A 16,370-nucleotide genomic window follows, 5' to 3' on the forward strand; every position below is an offset into this window, starting at 1 on the left:
CCAGTTTGGATTCTTAGCCTAATATGCTAAAACTGAGAGTCCTTGGTCATATTTTTCCTTTGCAGGAGAGAGAGGACAAATTTGCTACAGTGGCCACAAAACATGTATCTGAGCATGCAAATACGCAGCTTCATGGGTGAAATATCTGGATTGCACTTGCAAGCTTTTGTCTGGACAATTTCTTTTTATCAGAAGTTGAAATGCTTGAAATATAAACATATTTTCTGAAAATACTAGTCTGGCCTATGTGGGGTTGCATGCACCTCCTACACCTTTGGACACCTGGAGTGTCAGTATTTGACCCTTTGTAATTAATGGAGGAAAACAGACAACTTAGGTGCGAATCATCTGATCTCCTTTACACACTTAAAGATGAGATAAAAGACACCCTGGAAGTACTTGTTTCTTTCCACTGATTAGCTCAGATGCTGACAACTGTCTACTCTGTCAAAAGACTTCCAATTCATATAGCTTGTGTTTGTTGCACACTGCAGGCTACAAGTCCTGTGGATGACTAATTCTGCAGAAGGTAGGAAAAAACTAGAACTGGGGGCATATCTTTTCACCATCAGCTATGTGCTGGTCTGAGTCCACTCTTCAGTTAAGTGTAAACACAGCCTGTTTTGTCATAGATGTTTTTATGGTGATGCAGAAGTCATTTGGCTCTGGGAGCAGCTGAAGTGTTTCTGGGGGAGAGTTTCAGCAGTGCTAAACGCTTCAGAGCTCCTCTCAACATTCGTGAGCAGCATGTAGTGCTGAAATATTGCTGTAAAGGTGGGTATCAATACTTGAAAATTTATCTTTGCATCTGTAGTAAAATGTCTGGGCCCTCTGGGCTGCTGGTCCATAGCATGCCAGATCCTAGATGCTTCTAAAGTCAATGGAGAGGAATGGTGGCAACACTTGATAACAGGTGACCTGAATACAGCCAGTATGTCCTACTTCAGAGGTAAGGGCAAATTTTCAAAAGCACTTTGCTGTTGAAGGTCATCTCAAAATGGACTTGGTTTACATATGATAGAAGTTTCTTGCTACCCTATTTGGCTAACAGTGAGCATACGATAGATACCATCAGCAAAGAACAAATAGAAATATCTAATGCCAAAAGTGGAAGCAGAAGAATCTGATATATGGACAATTGAGGGTCTGTTTAAAAAAAAAACCCAAGCATTGGGTTTTGGTGAACATTGTGGGCAAAGCCTCACCAAAACTGAAGTGTCCTACAGGCAACTGATTACACAGCAGTGCAGACTCTACAGGTCAAATTCTGTGCTGATAACACAGGCATTAAGCAGAGTCAGTGGCAATGAGAGTAGCCCATAGTGGAGAAAAGTTTTTTTTTTCCTAAGCAAGGAAGTTTATTGATTGGTATAGAGATGATTGCCATCTCTAATCCTGATAAAAATACAAGTTGTTTGTGCAGAAGGATGGCAGCGAATGTCCCAGAAATAGATGTTCAAAATCTCAGTCTGCTATGATATGTCTTCCTGAAAAACTGCTTTTGAATGTTTTCATTATTATAATTTTATAGTGATATCTAAACATCTGGGCCCAACACAGGTGCTAAAATAATCTCCTGTTCTCCATTTTTTGTAGTAGAATGCTGTGTATTGCCCCGTCGCTTTGTAAATGCCAAAGTCAAGGTAGGGACTTGACTTGGCTTCAGCTGGGATAGAGTTAATTCTCTTCATAGAAGTTAGTGTGAGGCTATGTCTTGGATTTGGGATGAGAAAATGTCAAATTTGACCAAAATTAAAATCAACCAGTGATGAACAAGTTACCTCATATCAGCTGAGCCATTATAACCTTCTCATGCTCTCTCACCATGCTGCATTTCAAGGTAAAATGCCTTAGCTTAGATCATGTTCAACATTAGTACAAGGCCTGACTGAAGGAAGGTAACTTACTAGACTAATTGTAACTTCACTGCATTTCTATCTTGCAACTCTAGAGTAATTTGCATCCCAAGCCAGAAAGGTTACAGTGCTAAATGGCATGGGGCTGAGAAGAAGGCACATGCTAGGTAGGAGATTGAAAAGGCCAAAACTCCAGATGACATGGTGCTACTAGCTTCAGTAGGCCCACCACTTCAGGACACAGCTCAGGCTTTGTTTTCCTGCTCTTTAGCTCAGTGCAAAGGTGCAAAATATTCCCTACTGAAAATCAAGCTGAACACCAAAGCAATCTACCCTAGATGTCCTCATATCTCTGAGGCACAAGAACTGCTTCAAAGACATAATTTTCAAGGAAGTCACTGTAACCCTTAGTTTGAAGCCTGGCAGAATGCCTTTTCCAGGAGTTAACGTGCCTTACACCTAGAAGATTGCTCTGCAAAGAAACTGATCTCTGCTTGGATCTGATACCCTGTGATCCTACTCACTGAATGGGAGAAGCCATCATCACAACTCAGGAGAAAGAAGACACAAAGATGGACTTATGACCTAGGTCAGGTGTGCTTCGAGGTCCACAGACAAGAAAGTGACTCCCTCTGGTCCTATCACACTAAACATGTTTCTCTGAACAACAGCTGAAGATGCACAAATCAAATATGACGGTTCTGGCAAGAAGACTTTTGTTCAATGTGTGGTAAATCTTACCTTCACTAAAATGTCCTTGGCATCCTTGTCAAGCCAGCGAGGGTAGAACGGGTTATCCATACGGATAGACTGGAAAAGCTCCTCTTCATCTTGACCATGGAAAGGAGACTGGCCAATAAGCATCTCATACAGGAGGACACCAAAGGACCACCAGTCAACGGAAGTGTTGTACTTCTGTCCCAGCAATATCTGCGCAAAGAGAGGAGTGACAAAGACAGTCGCAAAATGTTTGACATCAGTATTGTGACTTCAGAAATGTGGCCAGACCCTGGCCTTTCAACAGCTACTTTGCACTGAGTGGGATAGTAGAGGAATGGGAATTTGTTTTCAGTCAGTCCATCGGTTTGTGCCTTTCTGTGTCAGCTGTAAAGTGAAGGCTACATCCAGTGTGTGCGGGCCAGGGAGGGTCAGCTGGAGTGATGACCTCCTCTAAGAAGGAATGTGGCATTTTCTTCCCTTACAAACCTGGTCAGACACCCCCAAGGTCTCAAACTTCCCCTCTGAGGAATCAAAATTAATCTCACCTGCCTTTAGATATCTGTTATGGCGATACCTATAGCTGAATCAGTTATCATTAGCTCCTTTTATAGTCCAGGAAGAGAATTAGCCCAATTTTAAACATCCAGTTAAGTATCTACCTGCTGTAAAATACAACCCCCTACTTGACTCCTTTGGTTATCAAGGAGCCTAGACAACTTGCTTATATATAGATATTTACATTGCAGATGTCTAAACATACATGTGATGTCTACGCATCAGGATTTTAGGGCTGGAGAGGGGAATAATTCATTTTAAGGCATAATCTTTACTCTTGAGCCCACAGCCCGGTTGCACATGTGATCCCCTATACTATAGGTGCAGAGTGGGTATCAATGACAACCTATGGAGACAGCTTAATAGCATTGAAAACAACTATCCAGATCAGTACATATGAAACTCTCGAGGAGAGTTTATCACCTCTGGAAGAAGGGGCAGGCAACTCACGAAGACTACAAGGATCTCGTTAGGTCAAGCAGGGACAAAATTAGAAAGGTAAAAGCCCAGCTAGAGCTCAGTCTGGCCACAGTCGTAAAGGATAATAAAAAATGTTTTTACAAATATATTAACAACAAGAAGAGAGGCAAGGAGAATCTCCATCCCCTACTGGATATGGCGGGGAACATTGTCTCCAAGGACGAGGACAAGGCTGAGGTACTTAATGCCTTCTTTGCCTCAGTCTTTAATAGCCAGTCCAGATATCCACGGGGTATTCAGCCCCCTGAGCTGGAAGATGGGGATGGAGAGCACAATATACTCCTCATAATCCAGGAGGAAGCAGTCAAGGACATGCTAAACCACCTGGACACCCACAAGTCTATGGGGCCTGATGGGATCCACCCGAGAGTACTGAGAGAGCTGGCGGAGGAGCCTTCAAGCCACTCTCCATCATTTATCAGCAGTGCTGATTAACAGGGGAGGTCCCAGAAGACTGGAGGCTTGCCAATGTGACGCCCGTCTACAAGAAAGGCCGGAAGGAGGATCCTGGGAACTACAGGCCTGTCAGCCTGACCTCTGTACCGGGGAAGATCATGGAGCGGTTGGTCTTGAGAGTGCTCACAGGGCATCTGCAGGACAACCAAGGGATCAGGCCCAGGCACGTCCTGCTTGACCAACCTGATCTCCTTCTATGACCAGGTGACCCGCCTAGTGGATGAGGGAAAGGCTGTGGACGTTGTCTACCTGGACTTTAGTAAAGCCTTTGACAGCGTCTCCCACAGCATTCTCCTGGAGAAACTGGTGGCTCGTGGCTTAGACAGGTTTACTCTTTGCTGGGTGAGGAACTGGCTGGATGGCCAAGCCCAGAGACTTGTGGTAAATGATGTTAAAGCCGGCTTGCGGCCGGTCACAAGCGGTGTTCCCCAGGGCTCGGTTCTGGGGCCAGTCTTGTTCAGCACCTTTATCGATGATCTGGATGAGGGGATCGAGTGCTCCCTCAGTAAGTTTGCAGATGACACTAAGTTGGGTGGGAGTGTTGATCTGCTGGAGGGTAGGAGGGCTCTGCAGAGGGATCTGGACAGGCTGGATCGATGCATGGAGATCAACTGTATGAGGTTTAATAAGGCCAAGTGCAGGGTCCTGCACTTCGGCCACAACAACCCCATGCAACGCTCCAGGCTTGGGGAGGAGTGGCTGGAGAGCTGCCTGGCAGAAAAGGACCTGGGGGTGCTGGTTGACAGCCGGCTGAACATGAGCCAGCAGTGTGCCCAGGTGGCCAAGAAGGCCAACAGCGTCCTGGCCTGTATCAGCAATAGTGTGGCCAGCAGGAGTAGGGAAGTGATTGTGCCCCTGTACTCGGCACTGGTGAGGCCGCACCTTGAATACTGTGTTCAGTTTTGGGCCCCTCACTACAAGAGGACATTGAGGTGCTGGAGCGTGTCCAGAGAAGGGCAACGACGCTGGTGAGGGGTCTGGAGCACAAGTCTTATGAGGAGTGGCTGAGGGAAATGGGGTTGTTTAGTCTGGAGAAGAGGAGGCTGAGAGGAGACCTTGTCGCTCTCTACAACTACTTGAAAGGGGGTTGTGGCGACGAGGGTGTTGGCCTCTTCTCCCAAGTAACTAGTGATAGGACAAGAGGAAATGGCCTCAAGTTGTGCCAGGGGAGGTTTAGATTGGATATTAGGAAAAATTTCTTCACTGAGAGAGTGGTCAGGCATTGGAATAGGCTGCCCAGGGAGGTGGTGGAGTTGCCATCTCTGAAGTGTTCAAAAAACGTGTGGATGTGGCGCTTCAGGACATGGTTTAGGGGACATGGTGGCGCTGGATTAAGGTTGGACTTGATGATCCTGAAGGTCCTTTCCAACCTAGTGATTCTGTGATTCTGTGTGAAACTGCTGACAGTTGAAAAATTATGATTTTTCAACTGAGGTACAGTGCAAGTAGGTGAGCAATTTCTTCACTGTTTTCATACCTTGTCTGCGTTGCTTGTAAATTGCCACTTGGGCTCAGATTAATCTTATTGCCTAAAGGTTATGTGCCTCATTAATTTAGTTATCCTGAGCCTCTGCACCAGGAGAGGTTTAGACTGGACATTAGGAAGAATATCTTTACTGAGAGGGTGGTCAAATACCGGAACAGGCTTCCTAGAGGGATGGTCAATGTCCCATGCCTGTCAACCTTTAAGAGGCATTTGGACAATATCCTTAATAACATGATTTAACGTTTGGTCAGCCCTGAAGTGGTCAGGCAGTTGGACTAGATGATCATTGTAGGTCCCTTCCAACTGAAATATTCTCTCTTCTCTTCACCTAGCCTAGCATTAACCTAGCCTAGCCTAGCCTAGACTAGCTTAATGGAGGAAAAATGGTGATTTATTAAGGTAGGAAGGGATTACTTGTCTTCGGGTTGTTTGCCCTCCTACAACACTATAAAGTACCATCAGATGCTTCACTTTTAGAAGAATTTTTTGACGTTAAGTGTGAAGAATCCCCTTTTAATGTACCAGTGGCAACTAGCAAAGCAGGACCTTAATATCAGAAGTCTAAACCCAAGCTGATATAGAGTGTTCATGACAAACAGATCAGTCTCCAAAAATGCAAAAGAGGAGATGCAAAAAGGACAAAAAATCCTATTTGAATATAAGGCAATATATACAACATGTTTCACTCATAGTCAAAAAAAAGGAAGGACTCCCAAATATATTTATTCTGAGTCACTTATAAACAAAATCACCCCAACATTTCCTTCTGAAAAGACACATTGTTTTTATAAGGCTTTACCTTTTAAAGTAAAAAATGTCTGGAGAATGAAATTAAATATTTTATGGCAATCAAGGAAACGAATTATTAGCTTTGCAATTCTCTGGAAAAAATAAACACACTCAGAAATTTCATTTCAGGTTAAGTCTTTTTTTTTTTTTTTAAATATATTTTGAAATAAAAAATTGCTTGTCTACTGACCCAAAGTCCCCTTATTTGCACGGCTGTAGCCAAGGTGCTGGGTCTGTAACAAATTACAGTGCTAGCAGCCACACTGAAATACTGACAAAATGTCCATTGTTCCGGCCTCTGGCGGGAGAGATGATCCATAAACTCTAGCAGTGCTTTCAATTTAGAGGTAAAATGTTTTATATGCACTCGTATCTCTAAAATAAATGATGGTGCAGAAATAAACCTCTGAGCTATTTTAGTCTTTCTCTCTTCTATGAAGTAAAATAACAGATAATGGATTATCACTTGGCGCTCTTTTTTTTTAGGACCAGAAAATAGCTTTTTTTTCCTAAATAAAGGCATATCAAAGTGGAATAAAAGACAATTGCAGCTTGGCTGCAGAGCACACTTACACCTGCTCTTAGGCAATACAAAGCCAATTGATTTGAGGAGACAAGCCTTTGTGTCAGCAGTGGTGTAACCTAGATAAGAATCAAGCCCATGGTGCACAGGAAAAGATCAAAGAATTATAGTGGAGGGAAAAAAACCAAAAGCTTTAAAAGCTATTTGGAAAGTACCAATATCCATCATGAAAACACTAAAATCAGGAAATGTGATCTTGAAAGGCAAATAAATGGATTTCAGAGTGATGTAGGACATGATGCATGGATGACTCGTAGGTTCTTCCCTAAGATGAAAAATGTTTTCTTTGGCCCCAATTTACCACCTAATTAGTCAAAGCCTCTCCATAGTAAAATCTGTCATTGTGTGAAGTCACCAGGTTAAGGGAGCTTCCTCTCTTCTGGAGGGATCTAGTCCAAAATATCTAAATCTACTAGGAAAAAAAAGCCCAAAGACTCTGTCTGGGAAAAAAATGGAAAGAAATAAGGGGAAGGGCAAAGGATCTCGCTATGGGCAAGCTGCAGTCTGGTGTCTGTGACCATCCATTTTTATTGCATGGACACATGTAGGCCAGGTTCAGCTTTTCTCCACCAAGTATCAGTAGATATCAACTACAGAAAGAATAGAGGAACTGTTGATATGTTTTTGCGTGGAGCTTGGAGACTGTCTTTATGCACATCACCTCTGGCATTTGGAGGAGGAAAATCAGGATGTATGACCACTCTCATGCTTATGTCTCCAAGCATCTCAGTCCCTTCTAGAAGCAGCTATTGGTTGTTTTTTATCTAGACAGACCTTCAAGCCTGTGCTCAGTTTTAAGTTTATGTCTCTGATGGCAGAGCCTTTTCAGAGCATATAGTGCTTTGTTCAGCTCTGGGAGGATGCTCATGATGCAGGCTGTGTTTTACAGCCAGCGAAGAACCTGTCTGAATAAGAGGGAAGTCCAAGCTTACAGCTGCCGTCCCTATTCAAGCAGCAGAGTGTATCCCAGAAGGAAGGTGAACCCCAGTCCCTGCTTTATCATGGACCCAACCTCTCTTCTCTATCTAAAAGGTGGTTGATAAGTGAGGAGGGAGAATCAGCTCCAGGTGGGCATTTTGCCCCACCTTTCTCTATTTTGTCTCTTAGATTGTGACGAACATCATCCCTTGGAAGTGCCCATAGCTCCCTACTAGCTATCAAGGAGCCTGTACAGCCATGGAAGCCTAGTGTTAGCTAGCTAGGGAACAAGTTTCCCATTCCTCATGTTGTTTCTGTCTCTGAATTGCAGGACTTACCTTTTGGAGCTTCTTCTGCCATGGCCCAAACTGTATTTCCAGCATTCTGTTTCTTGGTTAAGCCAATCAGAACTTGCTTCCCAGGCCCATTTGCACAAAAAATGGATTAGCCACAAAAATATGCAATGCCAGACACCAATGCAGACTCCAAGTCAAACTGAAATCCAGTTCTTAGCCTGGAACTGCTCAAAAGCAGTTTATTACTCTCTGCACCCTCCACCACTGACCTACAGTCATGTCTTAAGACACGTTCTCTGTCCCACAGCAGCTTTCTGACCTCCCCGGACCCCACACCTACCTCAGGAGCGATATAGTCAGGAGTCCCACAGAAAGTACTTGTCTTCGCATCTCCAAACATGTTCTCCTTGCACATCCCAAAGTCAGCAATTTTGATGTGACCCTCATTGTCCAAGAGGACATTGTCTAGCTTCAAGTCTCTGTGGAGGAAGAGCAGGAAACCCCTCCTGTTACAGAGCCACACAAGTTATTTTAGCAGGTTACACTTATTAAATTGCTATCTGCCTCTATGTAGTGCCCACATGTTGCAATTACAAAGGAAGGCTGAGGGCCAAATGCGGAACTGCTCTCTTGGATTTCAATATCCCTCTTCCTCACTCCTCCTGTCCCAGCACTGATTCATTTGCTGGAGAAGACTTTACCCAAGACATCTTCTAAAAGCTTCCTCCTTTGAGGATGCACAATAGTGAAGCTAAAAAGAGCTTTTCGACAGCTGGTGCTTCTGTCCTAACACAGCCTGGAGAAAGTGAGCAAGAAGGGACTGGCTAACACTCATTTTCTCCTTCCCTGGGAGTCTCAGTACCGTCTCTGAAGCTGCTGCCAGCTCTCCATTCCGTTGCAGGCTCTACAAATGTTGGAAGAGGTAAGGACCCAGAAGTCCCGCATGGCTTGCAGAGGGTCAGAATAATCCCAGACATCAGCAGAACACCCGCCACCTTTTCACTGCTGGCCTGCACTATCTGAGCCCCATAGATTTACAAAACCCTTCATACATATCTGCCAAGCTGCTGTCAGAGGTTTCAGGCCCTGAGCTACTGTGGGAAGCAAAGAGCTCAGAGAGAGAAAAAGAAGTGATGCACAGAGAAGGAAATAAAAGCAATTGAGCAGATGAATCATGGCCATTGACAGAGAACAAAGAAATCCTGATGTGGGAACAAGCATGGAGAGAAAAGCATGGAAAGAAAGAAAGAAAGAAAGAAAAAGACAGAAAGAAAAGAACGCTGGCATGGCTTCTATGTTACATATTTATATCTTACCCAAAAGGTTTTGCTTGTCATTGAAATAATGACTGAGGGAGATGTTTGGATCAGTGATGTTGCACTTCATCTGGGATGTAGGTAGAATTTGGGTTACCTGGTCTCAGAGCACACACATTCCTGCACTGCCTATCCTGTGCTATCAATCACTGCTCCTTCTCAGGGCTCCCAAAACACTCAGACACAACTTTTGCTTATGCACACAGCTGAGAATACGATTGGTATTTTCCAACCTCTGCTGATTCACAGCCTAGACACAGTCCTAACCACAAGGCTGCTATATGGCTACCCGCCTGGTCACAACTGTTTTACAACATGTTTTTTTCAGAAATGGCTTTGACTCCCTCAAAGAAGGTAATTGCTAATGCATAATGTTCCTGAGATGATCGCCTACAATTGCAGGGAAGATGGCTGCTCAGCCTCCCTCTGTGCAAAGATCCTTGTTTTGCTTCGGCCAGGTCCCAGTCAGCGTGGAGGACCTCGTAGTGTCTACACACTAAATTGTTGTCATGGGGCAATCGTTCGTTGCTGCTAGAATATGGCCCAAGAAGAAGTGGGAGTCATCAATCAAGAAGAAATATAGAGACAACCGAGACGTTTGCCTTCCAAGTGTCAGACACTCATGTTGTCACAATTTCCAGCTGGAATGACTTATTTTAATTACACCATTGGGATCAATCTCTGGCTGCCAGCACTGCTTTTATTCATCTGGTAGATCAAAGCAAAACAAAAACCCTATCACCTACAGTTCGCTTTCATTATTTTGATGAGTCTCAAACTCATTGAATCCAGGGATTGGAGTTTCTGCCAAAAGAGCCTTGGCTCATTCATTAAAATTTAAGCCAACAATTCCAAACATGGGTACATGAGACAGAACAGCTGGATTCATTATTCTTACTACATCGCAAGTGATGTAGTTTCAAGAATGATTTCTATTCACTGTTCTAAGTGCTTAGTTAGCTCTGACTGAGATACTGATGGCTGTGTGTTCTCAACTGACCTCATTGTCATCGTCTTCAGTGAAAAAAGGAAAAAGGAGTAGGACTCGTTAAATCTTTTCTCTCAAAGCTTGATACCCAAAACAATGCTGCACCAGCTCCTGGGAATGAGCTATTTCTTCCTATCACCATGCTACCCAGTGTCTAGCTATCCCAATTTGCCCATGTTTCCCAAGGTTCCAGACTCTAAACATCCCTCTCCTTTCATAAGGAAATGGATCCCAAAGCCTGACTCACTACTGGTGAAGCAATTCCAAATAAAAATGTGAATTATAAACAAAATGTCAGCATTAACAGTCCTGCCACAAACTCACAATGTCCTGCAGATATTTTTAATCAAATTTTTTGAGAAGTCTGATTAAAAATGACAAACATGGCTAAGTGATTCAGGCACTTTCAGAAAATGTTTCCTGTCAGTCATCCAGAAAAATAATTAGAGCCAGAAACTTGCTGAGACCCCAGAGATCATCTTAGCTTAATGTCATTGATATTGATCTCATATTTACGCAATCACTATCGTTGGTCAATAAAGACTATAAATGGCTCCCACATGAGTACTAATAATGAATAATAAGGCCAGTTTATATGAGTCAAAGCTTGCATTTTAATGGGAGAGTGTGTTGTAAACAAGCCTTTCGCTTTTAGCATTTGTTCTAATGATCACACTACATGACAAACATTGAAATAAGCTCATTTTGGTTTCAACAAACATCGTTGTTTTAGTGAGCTTTCTCATTTGTTTGTGACAAGCTATTTGCTTCCTGCTTTTACAGAATGCTGCAGTGTAGCAACTAACTTTTGACACGAAGATAAGCTGGACTGGAGCTCCCCAGAAATTCGGTTCCTCCTTTCAGCCATGGGAAAGCAGACTGTGGCCTGATCTCTGCAGCCCTTCTTGCTCCCATCTTGTCTCTGTCCTTTTATATAGGTCTGAAGCACAACACTTGTGCATTAGATCAAAGCATCCATGCAAAACTTTGAAGCCCCTAGGGAGCTCAAGCAGAAGCTGGAGTGGACAATTTTGCAGTAGAGGACTTCTCCTCCTCAGGATTTGATATATTGATGCATTGTGGACCAAGTTCATACCAGTAACTTTGGGAGAGGACTCTCCTGTTTGGGTGCAGCTGCCTGCAGTGTCCCACCTAGTTCCCATCAGCCCCCTGTAGAGCCTGCTGGTAAAAACGGGCACTTCTCACCCACACTTTAACACAGGTTTGATGAGCCTAAAAAAGCCCACTCCTCTCTGTTCACTACAAGAAGAGCTTGGGTGGCTAGCTTAGATTCATGATGGTAGGTGAGATGAATCCCATCTCCCCATGGAAATGTGCACAGCATACCTGTTAATAACTCAAAAATTAAGGTATGTCACTGTCTCCATGCTGTTATTACTTGAGCTGTGCTTGTCCCACTGTCCCAGGGTAACCAGCACAGCAGATATACCATATTTCTCATGGCTAGCTTAAACTTAAACACCTTCATACAGAGGGTAGTCATCAATGACTCGATGTCCAAATGGAGATGGGTGATGAGTGGTGTCCCTCAGGGGTCCGTACTGAGACCAGTACAGTTTAATATCTTCATCAGTGACATGGACCGTGGGATCGAGTGCACCCTCAAGAGGTTTGCAGATGATACCAAGCTGAGTGGAGCAGTTGACACACCTGAGGGACAGGATGCCATCCAGAGGGACCTGGACAAACTCGAGGAATGGGTCCATGTGAACCTCCTGAGGTTTCACAAGGCAGTGGAACTGCACCTGGGTCAGGGCAACCCCCGGTATCAGCACAGGCTGGGGGATGGAGGGATGGAGAGTAGCCCTGCCCAGAAGGACTTGGGGGTACTGGGGGTCAAAAGCTGGACAGGAGCCAGCATGTGTGCTCGCAGCCCAGAAGGCCAACCGTGTCCTGGGCTGCCCCCAAAGCCGTGTGGCCAGCAGGGAGAGGGAGAGGATTCTGCCCCTCTGCCCCGCTCTGGGGAGACCCCCCTGCAGTGCTGCGTCCAGCTCTGGAGCCCTCGGCACAGGAGAGACATGGACCTGCTGGAGCGGGGCCAGAGGAGGCACCAGTGATGCTCTGAGGGCTGGAACAGCTCTGCTGGGAGGACAGGCTGGGAGAGCTGGGGGGGCTCAGCCTGGAGCAGAAAAGGCTCCGGGGAGACCTTAGTGCAGCTGCCAGAGCTGAGAGGGGGCTTGGAAGAAAGATGAGGACAAACATTTAGCAGGGCCTGTTACCATAGGACAAGGGGTGATGGTTTTAAACCGAAAGAGGGCAGATTTAGACTAGATGTAAGGAAGAAATTTTTGACAATGAGGGTGGTGAACCCCTGGCCCAGGTTGTCCTGAGAGGTGATAGATGCCCCATCCCTGGCAACATCCCAGGTCAGGTTGGACGGGGCTCTGAGCAACCTGCTCTAGTTGAAGATGTCCCTGCTCATGGCAGGGGGGTTGGAACTAGATGGCCTTGAAAGGTCCCTGTCAACCCCAAGATTCTGTGATTCTATAGTTCTATGGAAAGCTTAAACTGGGTGCCTGTGCTGGGTGCTATATGAATGACTTGGGGTCATTCAATATCAAAAGGCTTGTTTTAATGTTAACTGAAATAGGACTGGATTCTGAAAAAGGGCTCAAAGCTGCCTTTTCTACACTATCTCTTCAAAATAAAACAGCCAGATTCTGTAAAAAGGAAATCTGCATAGAAATGCAATACCAATAAATACATCCAAGCAACTGCCTCTCTGTTACCATTACTGCCTGCAGGGAAAGAAGAAGAGGTGTAGCGTGTTAAGACACTGAAGAGTAAAATTACCTGTATATTATGCCCTTGGAATGGAGGAACTGGAGCCCGCATATGATTTCAGCAGCATAAAACCTGAGTGACAGAAGGCACAAGTTAGAACAGATGTTTCCAAACAAGCACTTTCAACTAGACCCAAAAAGAAGAAAATTTTGTCTCCACAGAAGCCAAAATTTCCTTAAGTTCCCAGAAGGCTTGGAGTGTCTCCAGAAGGCTCGGGGTAACTGGCTTTTACAGGTAACTGATGGATGATGTGAGATTCCCAAAAGCAGGCCACATGGCTAGCAGCCCCACTCCCACTGAAATCGCTTTGCGAAATGGTAGGGATTTGACCACACTGTATGGCTAGCCACCTTTTTTTTAAATGTGTAACTGACTCTGAGGACATGTCCTTCAGTGCCCAAGGATGTCTTCACATCAGCTGAGGAACAAAAAAACACTGCCCAGCTCCTACTGCCTACCCTTCCTGAAGATATGGTCCCTATTGTGAAGGCGGCAGACTGGGTGGTATCCGTGCCTCTCCCTCATTTACATATTTAAAGTTAATCAATGATTTACAGTGATGCACCAGACTGCAAACTGCAAATTATAGTTAATGCCTCGCACATCAAAAGAGCAGCTATAATTTGCCATGTTCAGTAGCTGCTGCACAAACACTGGAGTGGTCCCGGCAAGGGGACAGGCAGTTGGGCATCTGGGTTTGGGGACTACAAACTTGGCTTTTCAAACAGACCTCTTCACTGCTCAGCTTTTCGACTTGCTTTTGAAATTTTACCCAAGATGTGAACTAGTTAGCAGCTTGGTGGCCCTTCTCTGGAGTCTTTTCGAGTTTGAGAACTTTGTTCTCCAGACAGTGCTGTCTAAAGGACACCACCACATCCTGCTGCCAAGAGGCAGCATAAGGCTGAAGCACCGTTGCACGATGGAAGTGCTCGCCCCAAAGGGAGAGTAACCGCAGGATCGTATGCCCCTCCAGTGTTGTACAGCTCTGCTCCCTCAGTCTTCAATGCATTGGCCCTTAATTCTGAACATTCAAATGCTTTTGAAAAAATCAACAAATTAAACACTGATTTAAATGAGGGTTTGTTTTTTTTTAATTATTAAATGAAAATTAATTCCTATAGTGGTTTCAATATTGACTCTTAAAATACCTTTGGCTCACAGAAGGATTAAAAGCACCTTTCATCTATTCTAATTCTTCTATTTACTTTAATCAAAGTGAAATAAATTTTTAACTCCCTTTTGGTCTATTAATTTTGTATTTAAATTTACCTTTTGCCCTTTTGATAGGTTTTATCTCTTTCCCCCTTCCCCAAACCTTAAAGGGAAAAAGGAAAAATACCATTACTTCTAACGAACAACAGCTTCACCTCTGATCACTGGACCGGGAACCTCAGCTTAAGCAGGTCCTGCAGCTTGGCTACAGGCCACCCAGTGCTGTAAAGAACAAGATATTTGGCTCCACAGATGGCTGAAGCATCTGTGGGATTTCTTTGATGGTGATAAATCTGGGGAGTCCACAATGTCATTACTGGGGCATCCAATTATGTCCTGAGCAAAAACTCAATGAGTACAACAAAGGGCAACCCCAGGGCTGCTGTACTTCACAGTAGACACCTGTAGGTTGCTTTAAAATGACCCTCATCCATGGCCCAGGTAAATAAGGTCTTAGGCAAGCTTGGGGCTGCTTATAGACACTGGAGGAACTTCCAGAGGTAAGATCTCAGGTGGATTGAATGGTCCCTTTGGATCCTCTCTCTGAGGGACCGCAGTCCTGGGAAAGGGACTGATCCAGCAAGCAGGGCAGCCTAAGGGACAGCTTCTGTCCAGTTCAGGTCTCTGCTCTGAACAAATATTTGTGGGACTATGCTGAGGTTAGCGCAAAATACAGGAGCCAGATCACAGGCTGGAAGGAGGTCCCTGGTTTGCAGGCTAAAGGATAAGCCTGCAGGCAGATGCAATGTTGATGAGGGTGTAGCAGCATCTGTAACACTTCCAGACAGAAATAGCTTCCCTGGTTGACCACGAATGCAAAGCAAGGTCACGTCTGACTGAAATCAACTGTGTGGATGGGCTCTAAAAAGCCTTCTGTGGGAGGAGAAAGAGGACAGGGAGAGGAAGTGACTTGCTCCGAGTCCATCGTTGAGTCAGGGTGATGACCTGCAGGTCTGTTTTGCTCAGTTTGGAGAGAGCTAGGATAGAGAGTGATTTTGCTTCCAGCACAAGCATTATCCCCACTTTGCAGCTGGGTAAGGTGCAGAGAGGTCAAATGATTTGCCTAAGGTTTCCTCTATAGGAGAGTAGCAGAGCTGGGAATAAAATGAAGATCCCTGGTGTCTCCAGCTGCTGCCTTTGCTTTTATCGTGTGTGTGACCTGCAAGCCAAAAAGTAATAATAACATCTTACGTTGCTCTGGGAAGGTCAAACTTATGACAGCTCTGGATATGGAACATGAGGTCTCCTCCATTGAGGTATTCCATCACAAAAAAGAGGTTTTCCTAGAGAATGAGACAAATGACAACAAGGGGTGGGGAAGGGTGAGATAACATTGAAAAAAAACCCCACCCAGAAAGCACTCAGAAAGAGGAAGGAAAAGATTACATTGAGGGCTTTGGAAAGAAAGCAGTTTCTTTTTCAGATTCCTCATTTCTCCTTTGTTCTCTAAGCCCATACTCACCCCCTCTGCTCTGATTTGTATAAATAGCATTAGCAAACATTGCAAATCCACTTAATAACCAGCTGGTGCCATTGATTTTTACCAGTAGACCTCAAGGCTCACTAGAAGGGGATGAGTGACTCTACAGTGCCTGTGTAAAAGAAGGACAGATGGACAAGCTTCCTGGGGGACTCACGGAAGAGGCAGAAGTAAATCCCAGGTCTCCTCTGGTCCCCAGCCCAGGGCATTATCCATCCAGTGGAGTCATCTCAAGCTGGTGTTACCTGCATTCCTGCACATCTTTTGAGGAGGTACATGGGTCTGACCTTTTCATCAGAGACACTGGCCAGATGCTGCAACCTGTTTTAAGCACAGGTTTAAGCTTGATTTTAAGCCTGGGAGCTGCACTGTCAAATGAGGCAGAATGTAACTTGCTAGTGGGAAGATTCATGAATTAATCATATTTCTG

General features: G+C 44.7%; 1 protein-coding gene across 1 annotated transcript in view; it reads right to left on the reverse strand.

Annotated features, from left to right (window-relative positions):
- The window catches only part of PRKCQ (protein kinase C theta), a gene marked incomplete at both ends in the record, with an annotated part of 46,269 nt that overhangs the window by 1,792 nt on the left and 28,107 nt on the right, over nt 1-16,370 (reverse strand). Inside the window, 4 exons of the mRNA XM_082013466.1 lie at nt 2,598-2,786; nt 8,480-8,618; nt 13,258-13,320; nt 15,652-15,743. Of these exons, the coding sequence (XP_081869592.1) occupies nt 2,598-2,786; nt 8,480-8,618; nt 13,258-13,320; nt 15,652-15,743 (483 nt within the window). The remainder of the gene's footprint in view (nt 1-2,597; nt 2,787-8,479; nt 8,619-13,257; nt 13,321-15,651; nt 15,744-16,370) is intronic.

Source organism: Phaethon aethereus (genome assembly GCF_964289735.1).
Source record: "Phaethon aethereus genome assembly, chromosome: 1".
NCBI lineage: Eukaryota > Metazoa > Chordata > Aves > Phaethontiformes > Phaethontidae > Phaethon > Phaethon aethereus.